At 43.2% G+C, this 20,965-nt stretch overlaps 1 protein-coding gene across 1 annotated transcript; it reads left to right on the top strand.

Annotated features, from left to right (window-relative positions):
- Window positions 1-18,094: 18,094 nt before the first annotated feature.
- LOC135572865 (fish-egg lectin-like) lies at window positions 18,095-20,531 on the top strand. Its single transcript, XM_065021395.1, has 5 exons — window positions 18,095-18,347; window positions 18,614-18,847; window positions 19,026-19,243; window positions 19,374-19,492; window positions 20,086-20,531. The coding sequence occupies exons 1-5, from the start codon at window positions 18,293-18,295 to the stop codon at window positions 20,225-20,227; spliced, it is 768 nt and encodes a 255-aa protein (XP_064877467.1). The 5' UTR covers window positions 18,095-18,292; the 3' UTR covers window positions 20,228-20,531.
- Window positions 20,532-20,965: the final 434 nt, after the last annotated feature.

The following is a 20,965-nucleotide window of genomic DNA, read 5'->3' as shown; positions in this document are numbered from 1 at the left end:
CCAAAGCACCTGAAACCCTGCCTCTTTAAAGAGTATTTTAAATAATCTCCCTCCTCACCTTGCCCCTGTTAAAAAAACTTTCCTGAACCAACACTTGCTCTTGAATCCCCCCTTCTAGCTCTGGCTTTGCTTATAGCTACTTTACTGAGGGAAATTGTACTTACTATGACTGTGATATGTGGTTGTCCCACCTAGCTATCTTAAGATGAATGCACTAATGTCTGCTGAAGGACTAATATGTCAAATGTGCAATGTTGCATTCTCTGCATGGACAGGATGGATGGCAATATACTTTCAACAACAATGTGGAATTGTTCTCTCTCTGAGAAGCTCTATTTGTCACCCAAAGAGCTGATCGTAGGCTGTCATTGGATCCATTACAGTAGATAGCCCATTCTTCTCAGTATTCACAAGTGTGTCTGTCTGTCTCACCAAGGCAGTGTCGTGGCATTGCCTTTTGTTATAAAGAAAAACCGTAGGATTACTTTGTGTGAAGCATTGTATTCAATGTCCTCTGTGAAGCCATCATCACTTTCATCTTATTATATGAAGCTTACTTAGGGAGAGAGTTTGTTAACTGGCAACAAGAGGCATTGCCCACCTCTTTGGGTATAGATCATTCAGATGCTCATAAATGTTATCCATTAAATGTCACATCAGTTTTCCCCTCTGCACCAATACTAGAAGCCACAAATCATTCTTGCATCTTTGATACATTCTAAAATAACATACAGATTGAACTCCAAAGACATTACCTCTGGTCAGTCACATTATGTTTGGCACTGTGGAATAGTGAGAGCAGTTGCACTTTCAGCTGCATCCAGCCTCCCACTCTAATTGCCTCAGAATGCCACCCTGACATTTCCTTAACAGGTCCCTGGGAATTGTGAAAAATCAATGTGTATTAGTCTGAGGAGCGTTAGCCAATATTTGCAGTCCTTTAAACGACTCAAAATGTCTTCCAACTGCTGACATTTTGGATGGGCTCCATTTAAAAAAAAAGAAACTTTACTGTAATGTTTGGTATCTGGACTGCTGTTACTATGCCTCTCTGCTCGTCATCTTTGGTTATTCCAGTATCGGTGGGAAATATTCATAATAAAACACAACACAATGGGCATTGTGCTGCTATAATAGGATGCTACTATCCGGTTTGTATACAATTTGTATGGAAACCCAGTAGTAGCATCCTATTATAGCAGCACAATGCCTATGATACAAATTAAGTCCTGAGCATAGAGGAGAAGCCTGGCAGAGTACCGTGGCAGTACCCCCAGCCCACTCTGCCGTGATATAACTGGATGCATCCCAAATTGCACCTTATTCCCTATATAGTGCACTACTTTTGACCATGGGAATAGGGTGTCATTTGGGCTGCAGACTGTGTCATTTTCTCTGGGCACAGCACTAGGACTCGATAGGAATCAGACAAGGTGATTTTATCTCCCTGCTAACTATCATTGTGGCAACGTTGGGGTGCTCAGCTGGACATTCATTCAGCTTGCAGCTTCATCTGCCCTGTACGATAACACTATAGGCCTTGTACAGGTGGGAGTTGCATTCAGACACTTCTTCCAACACACAAAGACAGGAATATGAATGTTGTAGCACCTCTGGCTTGGGCCCTGTTGGAATACTCCAGAAATAATCCTTCCTGCCTCCTACCTTCACAGATGTAAATTGGTGGTTGGTGATTGGATTGGTGTGCAAGATTACCACTCAATTACCTTCACCAATCCAACCACTTATAGATCTGTGCTTCCCTCTCAAGAAAACAAGGAAGGTTGAATTTTTCATGTATTCCTGAGTGTTCTTAACTCTGGGTTAATGTTGACTGACATGACCAAGGCAACTTATCAAAGTCGTCATCGGGACCATAATTAGCTGAATCAGGTGTCCTACTGCAGGGCTGGAAGGACAGCCTGCACACCCAGTAGCTCTCCAAGCCCAGAGTTGGAGAACCCTGGACTATGGCTTAGCTGTCCCTGGTGACAGCGTTGGTTTTCATGTGTCCATGGCAACACAGATGGAACAAACATAGAGAAGGGGTTTCATGGACCACAACAGCTGCCTGCTAAACACAACATGCTTGAGAGGCAAACAAGTGTTCCATCTGCCATTGGCTTTGTGAATGATTACCTCTTAACCATCAATATACAGTCACATACGTCTTGTCCAACAGTCTTAAATATTATACCTGTGTGTGTGTGTGTGTGTGTGTGTGTGTGTGTGTGTGTGTGTGTGTGTGTGTGTGTGTGTGTGTGTGTGTGTGTGTGTGTGTGTGTGTGTGTGTGTGTGTGTGTGTGTGTGTGTGTGTGTGTGTGTGTGTGTGTGTGTGTGTGTATTATAAAATGCATTGGTTGATAGAAACTTTTGCTTGGGGTTGATATTAAAAACTGTATACTCCCTGAATAGCTGTTTAGTTGGTAAACACAAACCTTCACATGCATCAGAGTGATTCAGAAAAAGTACCTGCCTGATGTGAACAGGGAATAGATTCACCACATCTCATCACAGTAATTCATAATAAACAGCAAGCTTGAGTTGACCATCTCCATTTATAACATTGTTAGCGAACTGCTAAAAGCCCAGTGGCCTGGGACACAGATCGATCCTAACTGAAGGGATGGCATTTCATGAGTGCGTGCATTAGCATGATGCTAAAAGTGTTTAGTCAGTGGGCTCTCTGGACAGCTTTCTAATGGGAGATCGTCATAGGCCTGTTGAGAAACAGCATTATCAGCAGATTAGGATCAAACTGAAAGAAATGGACTGTCCAGTAAGAAAGGTTAACTTTTATTTTCCGTTGCAAAACATTTTATAAAGTTGCCTACCCCAATGAACACAACCCTGTTGTTGTTCTGTTTCCACTTTCATCTATTACCTTTTGTCATGACAACCTCAGGTTTCTTGTACTCCTCCTAAGGCATCAAGGCATTTACAGGGTATGCTTCCTAAATAGCACCCTATTCCCTATATCAGGGAGGGCAACTCCAGTCCTACACATTTTTTTCCATCCCTAGGCAAACACAGCTGATTAAACTAATTGCATTCTAAACTGAAGTTCAAGATTAGTGGATTATTGGAGTCCTGTGTGTTGGCTGAGGATGGGGCAAAAGTGGAACACCAATCAGGACACAGAGGACTGGAGTTGCCCATCCCTGGTGTAGGGAATAACATCTCTCCTCAGTCAGTCAAGCAAAGTAGTTTGGGGAGTTGTCTATTGCCCTCACACATAACCCCCCGACAGGATCTTGTTGCCAGGGACAAGCTGAGACTTGCCCATCTTCCTGGATCTCTGTTGACGTCATTAAGGTTGACAGATGCTCCACTGGGCTTCTGTTTGGGTTTATAATCTACACGGTTGGATGACTTCTCTGCATCTGTGGTTGAGGGAAGATCACCACCCACTGGCCAGCTAATGACATGGCAGTGTACATTACTCCCGACAGGTCAAAAGGTCATCCACAGATGGGTGCAAGGTAACATTCCCAGACACTGATTTTGGGTCAGTTTAGCATTTTCCTTACTAATGGTAAGGTTAGGTTTGGGGGAAACAAGCAGAGACAGTGGGAGGCTTGGTGGTGTTATGGTTAACAAAATCTCCCATGATGACAGATTAAACAATAGATGAGGTAATTCTGTACCTACAGGAACCTTCCCCCCGGAGCAGACTTCACTCCCTGTTTTCTTATCTTGGTGTAGGGTACTGGGTGGGGTGACCCCAAGGCATGTGCTAAATAATCCCTCCTACCTCAGATTTAAAGACCTGAGTCATGTTCTTTAGGCACCATACACAAGAAAATGGACTGAAACAGGGAGGAACTACCTAGATTTAAGAAACGGTCATTTTCTTTTTTCATTGTGTGGCGTAATGAACACGATCCAGGTCACCTTCAACCTGCGAATGGACAAACAACCTGACAGAGATAGTTGCCTAGAGCCAGAATTCCATCTGTTTCACTACATCAGTACCAGCCATTCGGTCCACCATTTGAACAACACAGATAAAAATCACCCTGTCAGTTCGTTGGAAATGGCCAGCGTCTCTTTCTTATCATTATTTGAGGGGTTCTATGACACTCAGTTCATCATTAGAATTATTTACCAAATCAAATCATTGATGTCTTCTCAATTTGTCCAATTGCAACAATATTGCCAAGTTGATGAGCTAATAAAATCCACCACCTGTTTTTCAGAGCCTTTAATAGAAACCTGCATAAATCCATTTAGGCACTTCAGTCCCTATCAACGTTACTTGGACATTTTGGCGAACCTCAGGTGAACGCTTCTCAGTCGTAATCCAACAGATGCTACGCAGGCTGCACATCATATAGGTTGCGTCCCAAATGGCACCCTATTCTCTTTGTAGTGCACTACTTTTGACCAGAGCTCTGGCACACACACTGTAAAGGGGGACATCTTTAATCACTGGGGCTGGCGCAAGGACCGAATCCAGTCTATTTATGCTGCTGGCTTACGTAGGAAACCTGTCTCCCTCTAACACAGCTACTCTGTCAGAGCACAGATCGTTAGGGTTATACACTGACACAAATACTCCATTGATTCAATCATTGAGCTGAGGTGAGGAGCCAAGCCGTATTTCACTGCTCATACTATTGAGAGTTGGGCGAGTTGGTCCCATTTGTTTGAGGAGACCTAGGGCGCGTCCCAAATGGAACTCTTTTCCCTACATAGTGCACTACGTTAGTCCTATGAGCCCTGGTCAAAAGTAGTTGCACTATATACAGAATAAGGTACCATTTGGGTTGCAGCCCTAGTGTGGGCGACAAAGTGCTCAGGTGAAGGAGTGCCCTTGGGCCCCCGTTTGATCAGAGTCTTGGTACTCCCAGCCCACTGATGATGAATGGCACACTTAATTGTTTGTCTCTCTCACTAACACTTTCTCACCACACAAGAGATCAATATGGCTCTTAAGGGCTGGTGTGATGGCGTTTTGATATCCTCTCAACTACATTCCATCACTTTCTCTCCCCCTCTCTTACTCACTCCTCTTCTCTTTCTCTCCCCCTCTCTTACTCACTCCTCTTCTCTTTCTCTCCCCATTTCTTACTCGCTCCCTCCTCCTCTCTTTCTCTCCCCCTCTCTTTCTCCCTCCTCCTCTCTTTCTCTCCCCCTATCTTACTCCCTCTCCTCTCTTTCTCTCTCCCTCTCTCCTCCTCCTCTCTTTTCTCTCCCCTCTCTTTCTCTCCCCCTCTCTTACTCCCTCCTCTCTTTCTCTCTGTCTCTCTCCCTCTCTCACTCCCCCTCTCTTTCTCTCTCCCTCGCTCTCTAACCCCCTCCCTCCTCTCTTACTCTCTCCCTCTCTCCTCCTCCTCTCTTTCTTTCCCCCTCTCTTACTCCCTCCTCTCTTGCTCTCTCCCTCTCTCCCCCTCTCTTTCTCTCCCCTCTCTTACTCCCTCCTCTCTTTCTCTCTCTCTCACTCTCTCACTCCCTCCCTCTCTTTTTCTCTCCCTCTCTCTCTAACCCCCTCCCTCCTCTCTTACTCTCTCCCTCTCCTCCTCCTCTCTTTCTCTCTCCCTCTCTCCTCCTCCTCTCTTTCTCCCCCTCTCTTTCTCTCTCCCTCTCTCTCTAACCCCCTCCCTCCTCTCTTACTCTCTCCCCTCTCTCCTCCTCCTCACTTTCTCTCTCCCCTCTCTTACTCCCTCCTCTCTTGCTCTCTCCCTCTCTCCTCCTCTCTTTCTCTCCCCCTATCTTACTCCCTCCTCTCTTTCTCTCTGTCTCTCTCTCTCCCTCTCTCACTCCCTCCCTCCCTCTCTTTCTCTCTCCCCTCTCTTACTCCCTCCTCTCTTGCTCTCTCCCTCTCTTACTCCCTCCTCTCTTTCTCTCTGTCTCTCTCCCTCTCTCCCTCTCTCCCTCCCTCCCTCTCTTTCTCTCCCCCTCTCTTACTCCCTCCTCTCTTTCTCTCTCTCTCCCTCTCTCACTCCCTCCCTCTCTTTTTCTCTCCCTCTCTCTCTAACCCCCTCCCTCCTCTCTTACTCTCTCCCTCCCTCTCTCCTCCTCCCCTCTTTCTCTCCCCCTCTCTTACCCACTCGCCCCTCTTCTCTTTCGCTCTCTTTCTCCCTCATTCAACCAACCAATGGTGACAATAGGATTTTGAAGTTATAACATTTGAGACCTAGATTTGGCCTGTGTTGAATGTTAGGAGTACCAACGGCATGCATTCAGCAGAAAAGTATATAAAATCCAATCAAATGTCAATAAAATGATGGTTGAATATGCTTCATATACTGTAGAAAATATTTGATAGATGTTGTCAGGCAGCTGGCTCAATATTATACATTTTTTATTTTACTAGGCAAGTCAGTTAAGAATAAATTCTTATTTACAATGACAGCCTAGTGGGTTAACTGTTCAGGGGTAGAACAACAGATTTTTACCTTGTCAGCTCAGGGAATTGTTCTAGCAACCTTTCAGTTACTGGTCCAACACTCTAACCACTAAGCTACCTGCCACCTCGTGAAGTGTTACCAAACATGAAGTATGAATCATTTTCATGACCCCATAGGGAGCAGGATTTATTTTAAGGAGTTATCAGACTGTAAGCATAAAAGGAATGAAGTGTTACCAATTGTCCTTTTCAAATGAAAGAGGAATTGACTGAGATGTAGACCCTATCAAGGCTGTAGGACTGTATTAATTAAGCTTCTCTTAGTAGTAGTGCTGACCCAGGATCAGCCTCCCCCTGTTTATAATCTTATTAATTATGATCTCAAGGTAAAACTGATTATAGCTCAGCACTCTTACTCCAAGACATTTTATGAATAGTGATTCATTGCAAAAATGAGTGCTTTTGACTTGACGTGAACCATCTCAAGTGGAGTATCAGATCTGGAGTGGGACTACATCCCTCCTGAGATGTGTGCAAACCTAGTGGCCAACTACAAGAAACGTCTGACCTCTGTGATTGCCAACAAGGGTTTTGCCACCAAGTACTAAGTCATGTTTTACAGAGGGGTCAAATACTTATTTCCCTCATTAAAATGCAAATCAATTTATAACATTTTTGACATGGATTTTGTTGTTGTTATTCTGTCTCTCACTGTTCAAATAAACCGACCATTATAATTATAGACTGATCATTTCTTTGTCAGTGGGCAAACGTACAAAATCAGCAGGGGATCAAATCCTTTTCTCTCTCACTGTATGTCATCCTGTAGTCACAAAAATAATGCTTTCCATGATCTCATTTAGTTGATGGAACAGTTTGAGAACCAGTACAATAACTGATCCATATCAACCACAATGAAAAACTGATGAGTATAGCTGAGTTGTTGTTACGGAGAGAATTAGTATTGATCCTATGGATTTCCTGCTACAATGTACTCAAGGTTTTCATCTTACCCTGACTCCCATATGAAACATGTCCCCAGTTTCTATTAGTGCAGAAGAAAGGGAAAGGACGTGGAGAGATGGAGAGAACAACCTCCCTTCTTCATCTTCATCTGCCTCATTACTTTACCTCGGTCTGTGATAAAACAGGGTTGTAATTTCCACTGACCGAGCCTTGGTGATTTCATCCCTTACAGCCAAATGTTATTATCTCCAGAACACTGCCCCCTGCCCAAGTCTAAGGCCGGAAATTCCACAAAATATCCTAGCAACATCCTTTGTTTACAATGTTGGACATTTTGTTCATTATTTATCTTGTGTCCATGTCCTGATGGTATTTGGACAGAGATGGACTGGGCCCACATATCGCTTCGGGCATATGTAACAGACAGGTCCATTAAAAAAAAAAAACGTTTTTTTTTTTTTTTTTCATTATTAGCCAAATAATTATAATTATAATTCTGCACAAAACCCCCAAATTAGACAGGATCGCATTGGCTAAAGATGGAGCTGCCCATCTGGCATTAGTCTGGACTGTCCTATCCGTTTCTGTTTGGTTACCAATCTCCAGGTGCACTGCTAGTGCAGTAGTGTGGTTGTGGCCTGCTTCATTCACTGCTGCACATTTCCATGGCCACATCACTTTTCTTCCCTGATGTTCGTCGCTTCGGGCCATTCCTTTATACACTCAGGTACATATACACAATGTTTTTGTTTTCACATAACGCCAGGTGAAGCAAAAACAAGAATGATACAATTTGCTGGAATTTTGCAGTCACCCTGTGTAGGCTGTTAAGGTAAACATGTATATTATGTATCAGAGCTTGCCTGTGGCTGGGCCTCTACTACTCCCACAGTCAGGGCACTTTAAACCCAGCGCTGCATGTAAGATAACATTACAATGTAATGGTCCATCAGGCCTGGGCTCCATTTCACCCCTGATTTCCCCAACGCCAGACAGAGTTTCTGCACTGAATTTAAAATACTCTGGCAAGCTATCAGTTCGCTCCTACAGCATACATACGTGCTGGCGACACTTTATATATATATATATTCAGTGGGGCAAAAAAGTATTTAGTCAGCCACCAATTGTGCAAGTTCTCCCACTTAAAAAGATGAGAGAGGCAGATATATTCACAACTCACTGCAGTCAACTTAGCAGGTGACCTAGTTGTGACAGTGGCAGTGGATTATATATATATATATATATATATATATATATATATACAGTGGGGCAAAAAAAGTATTTAGTCAGCCACCAATTGTGCAAGTTCTCCCACTTAAAAAGATGAGAGAGGCCTGTAATTTTCATCATAGGTACACTTCAACTATGACAGACAAAATGAGAAAAGAAAATCCAGAAAATCACATTGTAGGATTTTTAATGAATTTATTTGCAAATGATGGTGGAAAATAAGTATTTGGTCACATACAAACAAACAAGCAAGATTTCTGGCTCTCACAGACCTGTAACTTCTTCTTTAAGAGGCTCCTCTGTCCTCCACTCGTTACCTGTATTAATGGCACCTGTTTGAACTTTTATCAGTTCAACTTTTAACTTTTATATTAATGGCACCTGTTTGAACTGTTATCAGTATAAAAGACACCTGTCCACAACCTCAAACAGTCACACTACAAACTCCACTATGGCCAAGACCAAAGAGCTGTCAAAGGACACCAGAAACAAAATTGTAAACCTGCACCAGGCTGGGAAGACTGCATCTGCAATAGGGTAAGCAGCTTGGTTTGAAGAAATCAACTGTGGGAGCAATTATTAGGAAATGGAAGACATACAAGACCACTGATTATCTCCCTCGATCTGGGGCTCCACGCAAGATCTCAAAAGGATCACAAAATCCCAGAACCACACGGGGGGACCCAGTGAATGACCTGCAGAGAGCTGGGACCAAAGTAACAAAGCCTACCATCAGTAACACACTACGCCGCCAGGGACTCTAATCCTGCAGCGCCAGATGTGTCCCCCTGCTTAAGCCAGTACATGTCCAGGCCCATCTGAAGTTTGCTAGAGAGCATTTGGATGATCCAGAAGAAGATTGGGAGAATGTCATATGGTCAGATGAAACCAAAATATAACTTTTTGGTAAAAACTCAACTCGTGTTTGGAGGACAAAGAATGCTGAGTTGCATCCAAAGAACACCATACCTACTGTGAAGCATGGGGGTGGAAACATCATGCTTTGGGGCTGTTTTTCTGCAAAGGGACCAGGACGACTGATCCGTGTAAAGGAAAGAATGAATGGGGCCATGTATCGTGAGATTTTGAGTGAAAACCTCCTTCCATCAGCAAGGGCATTGAAGATGAAACGTGGCTGGGTCTTTCAGCATGATAATGATCCCAAACACACTGCCCGGGCAACGAAGGAGTGGCTTCGTAAGAAGCATTTCAAGGTCCTGGAGTGGCCTAGCCAGTCTCCAGATCTCAACCCCATAGAAAATCTTTGGAGGGAGTTGAAAGTCCGTGTTGCCCAGCAACAGCCCCAAAACATCACTGCTCTAGAGGAGATCTGCATGGAGGAATGGGCCAAAATACCAGCAACAGTGTGTGAAAACCTTGTGAAGACTTGCAGAAAACGTTTGACCTCTGTCATTGCCAACAAAGGGTATATAACAAAGTATTGAGATGAACTTTTGTTGTTGACCAAATACTTATTTTCCACCATAATTTGCAAATGAATTCATTAAAAATCCTACAATGTGATTTTCTGGATTTTTTCCCCTCATTTTGTATGTCATAGTTGAAGTGTACCTATGATGAAAATTACAGGCCTCTCTCATCTTTTTAAGTGGGAGAACTTGCACAATCGGTGGCTAACTAAATGCCATATTCCACAAACCCCCAAGATGCCTTACTGCTATTATAAACTGGTTACCAACATAATTAGAGCAGTGAAAAAGAAAGTGTTGTCATACCCATGGTATACGGTATGATATCCCACAGTTTTCAGCCAATCAGCATTTAGGCCTCAAACCACCCAGTTTTTAATAGTAAGATTATAGGATCTCCATGGTAGGTACACTGTCTGTCTTTGAGACTGCTCTGCTCCGGTCCATAGGGTTGTTGTTACTGTAGACTCTCTCTGCTCCGGTCCATAAGGTTGTTGTTACTGTAGACTCTCTCTGCTCCGGTCCATAGGGTTGTTGTTACTGTAGACTCTCTCTGCTCCGGTCCATAGTGTTGTTGCTACTGTAGACTCTCTCTGCTCCGGTCCATAAGGTTGTTGTTACTGTAGACTCTCTCTGCTCCGGTCCATAGGGTTGTTGTTACTGTAGACTCTCTCTGCTCCGGTCCATAGGGTTGGTGTTACTGTAGACTCTCTCTGCTCCGGTCCATAGGGTTGTTGTTACTGTAGACTCTCTCTGCTCCGGTCTATAGGGTTGTTGTTACTGTAGACTCTCTCTGCTCCAGTCCATAGGGTTGGTGTTACTGTAGACTCTCTCTGCTCCGGTCCATAGGGTTGTTGTTACTGTAGACTCTCTCTGCTCCGGTCCATAGGGTTGTTGTTACTGTAGACTCTCTCTGCTCCGGTCCATAGGGTTGTTGTTACTGTAGACTCTCTCTGCTCCGGTCCATAGGGTTGTTGTTACTGTAGACTCTCTCTGCTCCGGTCCATAGGGTTGTTGTTACTGTAGACTCTCTCTGCTCCGGTCCATAGGGTTGTTGTTACTGTAGACTCTTTCTGCTCCGGTCCATAGGGTTGTTGTTACTGTAGATTCTCTCTGCTCCGGTCCATAGGGTTGTTGTTACTGTAGACTCTCTCTGCTCCGGTCCATAGGGTTGTTGTTACTGTAGACTCTCTCTGCTCCGGTCCATAGGGTTGTTGTTACTGTAGACTCTCTCTGCTCCGGTCCATAGGGTTGTTGTTACTGTAGACTCTTTCTGCTCCGGTCCATAGGGTTGTTGTTACTGTAGACTCTCTCTGCTCCGGTCCATAGGGTTGTTGTTACTGTAGACTCTCTCTGCTCCGGTCCATAGGGTTGTTGTTTCTGTAGACTCTCTCTGCTCCGGTCCATAGGGTTGTTGTTACTGTAGACTCTCTCTGCTCCGGTCCATAGGGTTGTTGTTACTGTAGATTCTCTCTGCTCCGGTCCATAGGGTTGTTGTTACTGTAGACTCTCTCTGCTCCGGTTCATAGGGTTGTTGTTGTTGTGTTATGGATAAGAGAAGAACCCACAGAGCCCTGGTGCATCATACAGGCAACATTCTAATGACCTTTCACCCACAGCAAATGACAATAATAGCACCTCATCTTGTTCAGTAGCCATGGTGCAGGTTTGTAGTCTGCCGTGTTGCGGGGAGGTTAATTAAAAAACAGTGACCCCTCTTGATATTTTGTGTGTATGCCAGTAGGAACGGGGGACTCAGAATTCAACATACTGCAGAAGGTTGTTCTGATGGAATCTGAAGCAGAAAGGTAAAGCACATGGGTATATATAATAAACTAATATAGAGTTTATTTAGCTAATAACCAGAATGCATTTGCTGAGTGGCCAGAACCACATTGACATAGATGGTATTTGCCACACTCTCTAGAATGACATAATTCATATTATTCATGCCAGTATATCAACGGGCTATGGACGTGACCTCCCATAACGAAGTGAAACTTCGCAGTGATCGGAAGCAGTGTGTAATGGCTGTGTAATATCTGCAAACGAGGACAAGTTAGGTCTCTGGTGGGGTCCTCACTCATGGACAATACTAGCCCCTTTAAGATAAGTTTAGGCTTCAGTGATTTCCACACTGAGTACAGGCCTAGGGTTCAGAGAGTGGGACAGTTACTGGCATATGACGTTTGATGAATGTGCTGAGAATGTTGACCACTAGGTGGCTCTCAGCCCTTATGCCTCTGCATATGCAGTGGTGTAAAGTACTTCAGTATATTATAACAATTACATTTACTTTTAATACTTAAGTATATTTAAAACCAAATACTTTTAGACTTTTACTCTTTTACCAAATACTTTTAGACTTTTAGTAGTATTTTACTGGGTTACTCACTCTAATAGAAAATGACTCAAGTTAAAGTATCTTTACTTTTACTCAAGTATGACAATTGGGTACGTTTTCCACCACTGGGTATATAACATTTGATAGAGTTGCTGTACTGCAGCTGGATGTGCTGAGAATGTCGACCACTAGGTGGCTCTCAGCCTTTATGCCTCTGCTGTCTGCTCCCTCAGTGTCTGTCTCAAACTGCACTGTACAACACAGTGATGCAATTATGTGCATGGTCAGTGGTGCAGTACTTTGATGCAATGGCACCAGGGACAACAGGTTTTTACCTCAGTCCTACCACAGTTGTCAGTCTCAATCATTTGCACTCTGAATGTATATTGGCTATATTATATTTAGCGCTTCTACAGTCATGTATCTATAACATATCTACCTCACATCAATGCTCTCCCACACAAATTCATATACTGCATATCTCTGAATTAAAAAAAACAATTCTCACAAGGTTATAGCAAGAGAAAACCTATTCCGTTCTGTCGCATCAATTCCCTTGAGATAATTCAAACACAGAGAAAAAAAGGCTTTTCCTCTCAACTCCGCAGACTGATACCGCCGAGGGAATTCTTTTAAAGGTCACCCCAAAACCCACAGATATAGTTTTTGCTCTGTTTTGGTAAGGCTTTTCCTCTCAACTCCGCAGACTGATACCGCCGAGGGAATTCTTTTAAAGGTCACCCCAAAACCCACAGATATAGTTTTTGCTCTGTTTTGGTAAGGCTTTTCCTCTCAACTCCGCAGACTGATACCGCAGAGGGAATTCTTTTAAAGGTCACCCCAAAACCCACAGATATAGTTTTTGCTCTGTTTTGGTAAGGCTTTTCCTCTCAACTCCGCAGACTGATACCGCCGAGGGAATTCTTTTAAAGGTCACCCCAAAACCCACAGATATAGTTTTTGCTCTGTTTTGGTAAGGCTTTTCCTCTCAACTCCGCAGACTGATACCGCCGAGGGAATTCTTTTAAAGGTCACCCCAAAACCCACAGATATAGTTTTTGCTCTGTTTTGGTAAGGCTTTTCCTCTCAACTCCGCAGACTGATACCGCCGAGGGAATTCTTTTAAAGGTCACCCCAAAACCCACAGATATAGTTTTTGCTCTGTTTTGGTAAGGCTTTTTCAGACACGAATGTGTGCTACCTCATCACCTCCCTTCCATGCTGCGAGGACCCCTCTCCTCCCCGAAGATCCTTCCCCTCCCTGTGATAACTAAGCAGCATCCTCCATCTCAGTTAACATCCTGTGTGAACGTGACACCAGCACAGGCAGGAAATAGTTGACCTAAATTATCCAATGGCTACACAATGGCTCTGTCGCAATTCATCTTTCCGTTATTCCTCGCCTAGGTCCAAGGTCCCTCCTCTAAGCCCTTTTTCTCCAATGCGCTTTGAGGATGCAGTGAGGAAAGAACCGATGAGTAGCGCGGATGGGCCTCATCTCGTGTGCTGCTATCCCCTTCATGTTGTGTATTAAACCGTATAATACATAGTGTCCCTTTATCGTTTATCCCACAAAACCAGACCTAAAGAGGGACAGGAGGCTTGTTTAGGGAGAAAGGATGTAAGAGTGTTGGCAAGAGTAGCAAAGCCTGTTATCGAGTCCCTCCCGTATGCCGTGATCATGTGGCTGTGCCCAGCATTAGGTGAGACGAGGTGAGATGAGAAAGGAGATGAAACAGCACATTGAGTCTGCGTCCCAAATGGCACACTATATTTTGTAGTGGACTACTTTTGAACAGGGTCTATAGGGCTATAGTCAAAAGTAGTGCACTATACAGGAAGTAGGGTGCCATCTGGAATACAGTCTGAATCACAGGGGAGAGCAAGAGGAGTGGTTCTGCGCCCGCTCCCAACCCAACAGGAGTAACCGTTTTCTGAGGCGAGCAGGAGCAAACTGCAAAAATCTCTTTCTCTCAGGATCGATTGAGCTTTTCCCCTGCAACCCCGTTATGCTAAAGGCACCCACCAGCACGCACCCACCAGCACGCACCCACCAGCACGCACGCACGCGCACACACACCCACACACACATCCTGGACTCTCCTTGTCAGATAAAACTATACAAAATATATTCACGTCACCAAATAATTGATTAAAACACACTGTTTTTAAATGAAGGTCTACAGTAGCCTCAACAGCATTCTGTAGGGTAGTACAATGGTGTAGTTGGAGGACAGCTAACTTCCGTACTCCTCTGTGTACATTAGTAGTAATTTGTAATTAACACAGTAGTTATGATGACTTCGGGAAGACTTCCTCCAACCTATCAGAGCTCTTGCAGCATGAACTGAGATGTTGTTTACACAGTCAAAGGACCAGAGAATGAATCTAGTACTGAAAGCACAAGCTACAGCTAACTAGCACTGCTGTGCATAAAATGTAGTGGGTAGTTGACTCAAAGAGAAAGACAGACAACAGTTTATCTGCTGTCTCAGCCACTGCCTGTCACCGAGGGTGTACCCCAAGGCTCTATCCTAGGCTCCATGCTCTTCTCAATTTACATCAACAACATAGCTCAGGCAGTAGGATGCTCTCTCATCCATTTATATGCAGATGATACAGTCTTATACTCAGCTGGCCCCTTCCCGGATATTGTGTTAAACGCTCTACAACAAAGCTTTCTTAGTGTCCAACAAGCTTTCTCTGCCCTTAACCTTCTTATGAAAACCTCCAAAACAAAGGTGTCACGCCCTGGTCGAAGTATTTTGTGTTTATCTTCATTTATTTGGTCAGGCCAGGGTGTGGCATGGGTTTTTGTATGTGGTGTGTATGTATTGGGATTGTAGCTTAGTGGGGTGTTCTAGTTAGGTCTATGGCTGTCTGAAGTGGTTCTCAATCAGAGGCAGGTGTTTATCGTTGTCTCTGATTGGGAACCATATTTAGGCAGCCATATTCTTTGAGTGTTTCGTGGGTGATTGTCCTTAGTGTCTTGATGTCCTTGTTCTGTGTGTATGTGCACCAGTATTAGGCTGTTTCGGTTTTCGCTACGTTTATTGTTTTGTAGTGTTTGTATTTAGATTCGTGTTACTTCAGTTTAATAAACATGGATCGCAATCTACACGCTGCATTTTGGTCCGACTCTCCTTCACCACAAGAGAACCGTTACAAAAGGTCATGTGGTGAAGTAAGAAGAATGCCCCTCTCCCCACAGGTGTGATTACTACCTCTGAGGGTTTAGAGCTTGAGGTAGTCACCTCATATAAGTATTTGGGAGTATGGCTAGACGGTAGGCTGCACTTCTCTCAGCACATATCAACGCTGCAGACTAAAGTTAAATCTAGACTTGGTTTCCTCTATCGTAATCGCTCCTCTTTCACTCCAGCTGCCAAACTAACCCTGATTCAGATGACCATCCTACCCATGCTAGATTACGGAGACATAATTTATAGATCGGCAGGTAAGGGTGCTCTTGAGCGGCTAGATGTTCTTTACCATTCAGATTTGCCACCAATGGACACATCACTGCACTCTATACTACTCTATAAACTGGTCCTCTCTGTATACCTGTCGCAAGACCCACTGGTTGATGCTTATTTATAAAACTCTCTTAGGTCTCACTTCCCCGTATCTGAGATATCTACTGCAGCCCTCATCCTCCACATACACACCCGTTCTGCCAGTCACATTCTGTTAAAGTTCCTCAAAGCACACACATCCCTGGGTCACTCGTCTTTTCAGTTTGCTGCAGCTAGCGACTGGAATGAGCTGCAGCAAACACTCAAACTGGACAGTTTTATCTCAATATCTTCATTCAAAGACTCAATCATGGACACTCTTACTGACAGATTGTGGCTGTTTTACGTGATGTATTGTTGTCTCTACCTTCTTGCCCTTTGTGCTGTTGTCTGTGCCCAGTAATGTTGGTACCCTGTGCTGCTGTCATGTTGTGTTGCTACTATGCTGTGTTTTCATGTGTTGCTGCCATGCTATGTTGTTGTCTTAGGTCTCTCTTTATGTAGTGTTGTCTCTCTTTCGGGATGTGTGTTTTGTCCTATATTTGTATTTAATTTATTTGTATTTTTAATCACCCGTCCCCGCAGGAGGCCTTTTGCCTTTTGGTAGGACGTCATTGTATATAAGATATATGTCAGAAGACGACCGTGACAATGTAAAATCTGCATAAGTACAATGCATTTACTTGGTGTTACACAGGATCTATAATGAAATTGATCTTGAAGGGTAATTGTAATTATAGTGTACCGATACTCGGATAGTGGTGGAAAAAGTACCCATACGTGAGTAAAAGTAAACATACCTTAATAGAAAATGACTGAAGTAAAAGTGAAAGTCACCCAGAAAATGGTCCTTGAGTAATAGTCTAAATATACTTAAGTATCAAAAGTAAAAGTATAACTCATTTTGCATTCCTTATATTAAGCAAAGCAGACGGCACAAAACAGCATCTACAAACACAGTACCCCATAACGACAAAGCGACCAGAGACCGCGGTCACCTTTGCATGGATAAACAGTGTTTGTTTGTCCTGTATGAAGCTTTTGTTAGAGTAGCCAACCCCTGAGACATCAAACACACAACAGGCTGTTTATCATGATGCACAATCTTGAGACCACATCCTGAAATACACCACCTTCTTGGTCCGTTTCAGTGTGCATACAGGGCTCATTCCAGTCTAGCCATGATACACAACACCTTTACATACACTACATGACCTAGGGGGGCCTACCCACGAACCATGAAAAACAGGCCCAGACCATTATTCCTCCTCCACCAAACTTTACAGTTGGCACTATGCATTTGGGCAGGTAGCGTTCTCCTGGCATCCGCCAAACCCAGATTAATCCATCAGACTGCCAGATGGCGAAGCGGGATTCATCACTCCAGAGAACGCGTTTCCACTGCTCCAGAGTCCAATGGCGGCTAGCTTTACACCCCTCCAACCGACACTTGGCAATGCACAATCTAATCTAAGACATCTGAACGGTTGCTCGGCAATGGAAACTCATTTCATGAATCTCTCAATGAACATTTATTGTGCTGATGTTGTTTACAGAGGCAGTTTGGAACTCGGTAGTGAGTGTTGCAAATGAGGACAGACGATTTTTACGCACTGCGCTCTTCAGCACTCGGCGGTCCAGTTCTGTGAGCTTGTTTGGCCTACCACTTTGCGGCTGAGCCGTTGTTGCTCCTAGATGTTTCCACTTCACAATAACAGCACTTACAGTTGAACAGGGCAGCTCTAGCAGGACAGAAATTGTATGAACTGACTTGTTGGAAAGATTGCATCCTATGACTGTGCCAAGTTGAAAGTCACTGAGCTATCCAGTAAGGCCATTCTACTGCCAATGTTTTGTCTATGAAGATTACATGGCTGTTTGCTTGATTTTATACAAATCCACAAATTTGAAGGGGTGTCCACATGGATCATTTGTTAAAGAGAAATGAAATTCCTGACATTTAATCCTAGTAAAAATCCCCTGTTTTAGGTCAGTTAAAATCAAGACTATTTTAAGAATGTGAAATGTCAGAATAATAGTAGAGTGAATGTTTATTTCAGCTTTTAAAACTTGTAAAGACTTTTGGACAGGAACATTAGCTATTCAGTGATAGGCACAAGTAGGAGTGTGCATGTCACGTCACCAATAGAGTCTATGCCCCAATGTCTGAGCCAATAAGAGAATGGAAACTAAGTAAGACAACAAGATTCGTAAAGTGTTATGTAAGGATGAGAAGGTATAAAAGCCAAGTACTAAGAATGAAGAGTCAGTTGTTCCATGGAATTGCTCGGCTCTGTTACTTTGTTATAAAGTGTCATTGAATTCACATGTTCCACTATTGGTGAAATATTTGATTCAATATTTTCCACAACACTATAAAAGCGCAAAGTCTTGCAAGGGGACAATTGAAGTCTGGTTTACAACCAAATGTATACTGTAGATCTACAGAGACATCATGAGAGTCACTGCATCCGTCCTATTGGTCCTCTGTCTCCTGGCCATCAGTCATGGTAAGTTACCATCATCTGAAACATGCTTGCTCAATATGGAGTTGATGACGTTTGCTCCATAATGTCATCCTCCTTGTTGTCTGTGTGCTCTACTCATGTCTTTGTCTCCATAATGTCATCCTCCTTGTTGTCTGTGTGCTCTACTCATGTCTTTGTCTCCATAATGTCATCCTCCTTGTTGTCTGTGTGCTCTACTCATGTCTTTGTCTCCATAATGTCATCCTCCTTGTTGTCTGTGTGCTCTACTCATGTCTTTGTCTCCAAAGCCTGGGACTGTCAGGAGGTAGAAAACATCAAGAATCTGGTGCAGATCGATGCAGGACTGGGACAAGTGGTTGCTACGGACACAAGTCAAATCCCCTACTACCTGGTAGGTGATGAATGGATCCGCCTGCCTGGTTCCCTGAGGCATATCACTGTAGGACCAGCAGGGATCTGGGGTATCAACAAGACAGACTTAATCTACAAGTATGTGGCCGGTAACTGGGTGCAAGCTGCAGGTAAGTGGAGAGAATTACACAATATTTATCCAGAGGACACCTGCTTCTTAGCTTTCCTGATACCATCAGGCTGTTGAAAACATTTTAAATTGTAAACTTGTATGTCATTTGGCAGTACTCACAGATATGTGCTCCTTGTTTGCTTGTCCGTCTGTCTGTCTCTCTTTGTGGTCTACAGGCCTTCTGAAACAGTTGGATGCTGGAGGTGAACAGTTTATTGTGGGGGCCAACATGGACGATACTCCATACTGTCTGACACGTAGTGCCACAGTTGGCTACAAGGGTCCAGGCTCACCTCTTCCATGGACAGAATTGACAGGAGCTGTGAAGTACTACAGTTGTGGACCCTTTGGGTGCTGGGCAGTCAACAAGAATGATGATATCTACTTAATGAGTGTAAGATCTGGGAAAGAGTGTGAGAGCTGGAGCAGAGTAGTAGAGGATGGAGAACCTCAGTTATTCTAAAACTGTTTCATATTATAACTGTTGCAATTGTCCTAAAACACTGATTGAATCTGTTTTCCAGCTGAATCAAGACTGTCAAAACAACGGGTGGAGTCAAATTGGTGGCAAACTTTCCATGATTGAGGTGGCAACTGATGGTGGTGTCTTTGGGGTCACCTCTGCAGGCCATGTTTATACCAGGTAAGGTTACTACTGAACTATGTGTATAATAATGGTATACCTTTAATTATAATTATTATCCTTACTGTACATGCTTTGTGAAGCAACTAAAATACTGTAGATACATAAATAAAATCAGTCAAATATAATCCGATCTAAATGTATAGGACTTATAAAGACATGTGTAGACATTGTACGATAAAGTATGTAAAAGTGGGATGTCCTGTAAAGCTACAGTTTGGGATAAAAACAACTTCCCAGACTCCCCACCACTTGTTTTGGTAAACAGGTCAGGAATGTAGTTAGATAAATGTAACCATTCTCAAATTCATACATGGAGCTACGGACGCAAAGACAGATCAATTATTTGTAAAAAACAAAATGTAACATGTTTTTTAAAGCTATACATTGTTTGTTTACAATAACATTGTTTACAAACAATTGAGGAAAAGCTTACATTTTAGCTTCTGATGTGGTTGAATAAAGCTCAAGAGGCAGAAGTTATATTCTTCAAAAATCTATGGCTATATTCAATTATTACAGTCCAAAAATGGATGTACTTAAAAAAACGGATAAGCTTTAAAACATGAACCCCAACCCTTTCTTCAACACAGAGACGGCATCACAGCCAGTAAACCAGAGGGCACCGGATGGAGCCATGTCGCAATGTGCATGCGCATGGGCCACGTGACCTATGACCTGGGCCGTCTTTGGGTGGTCTCCAAGTCTGGAGTCACAATGGTGTGCACACATTAGCCTCTCCTCTGCATCTGATGGCCGTTCGGGATCTGTCTAAAGTTCACTTGCTAACTCATTGATCTCTCTTTCTGGAACAGCCTTCTGCTTGAGAATACCCAACATCAGTTCATAAGAATCCTTCATTCTAAAACCTACTACTAACTATACTTTTCAGTACTTTATCTCTGTCAATAGTAATCACTGATCTTAATGATCTTGCTTCAGAGGTTATTCATAGAGATGGATGGAATCCCTTTCAATGCTCATTATCTCATTACATAATCATTTCCCGCAAAAAAATAAAGCATTCAGTTTGAAGCTATTGTAATTTCCGTGTCTCTTTGTTTTCATATTGAACAGGGGGATTTTAGTTGCTCTGCCAGTGACGATTTTAGCATGTACATCTTGGTGCGGAAAACTCAACAAATTGTTTTAGATACATTCCAGCAAAGCCACTACACTGTTGGAAAAAAGTACTTCATTGTCATACTTGAGTAAAAGTAAAGATACCTTATTAGAAAATTATTCAAGTAAAAGTGAAAATCACCAAGTAAAATACTACTTGATTAAAAGTCTAAAAGTATTTGGTTTGAAATATACTTAATTGCTAAAAATGTACATAAGTATCAAAAGTAAAAGTAAAAATTCCTTATTTTAAGTAAACCATACGGCACAATAAAAAATATTACAGATGGCTAGGGGAATACCCTAACACTCTTTAGTGATTTCACCAGATCAGAGGCAGTAGGGATGACT

The sequence above is a fragment of the Oncorhynchus nerka genome, linkage group LG8 (genome assembly GCF_034236695.1).
Source record: "Oncorhynchus nerka isolate Pitt River linkage group LG8, Oner_Uvic_2.0, whole genome shotgun sequence".
Classification (NCBI taxonomy): domain Eukaryota; kingdom Metazoa; phylum Chordata; class Actinopteri; order Salmoniformes; family Salmonidae; genus Oncorhynchus; species Oncorhynchus nerka.
Note: the sequence above shows the minus strand (reverse complement) of the source record. Positions and strands in the feature narration are given on the sequence as shown.

What these genes read in the sequence shown, in the direction of transcription:
- LOC135572865 (XM_065021395.1), top strand. Translation starts at nt 18,293, where the DNA reads ATGAGAGTCACTGCATCCGTCCTATTGGTCCTCTGTCTCCTGGCCATC. An exon ending in TCTCCTGGCCATCAGTCATG is followed by an intron (nt 18,348 to 18,613) that starts GTAAGTTACCAT and finishes TTGTCTCCAAAG; the next exon opens with CCTGGGACTGTCAGGAGGTA. An exon ending in TAACTGGGTGCAAGCTGCAG is followed by an intron (nt 18,848 to 19,025) that starts GTAAGTGGAGAG and finishes TGTGGTCTACAG; the next exon opens with GCCTTCTGAAACAGTTGGAT.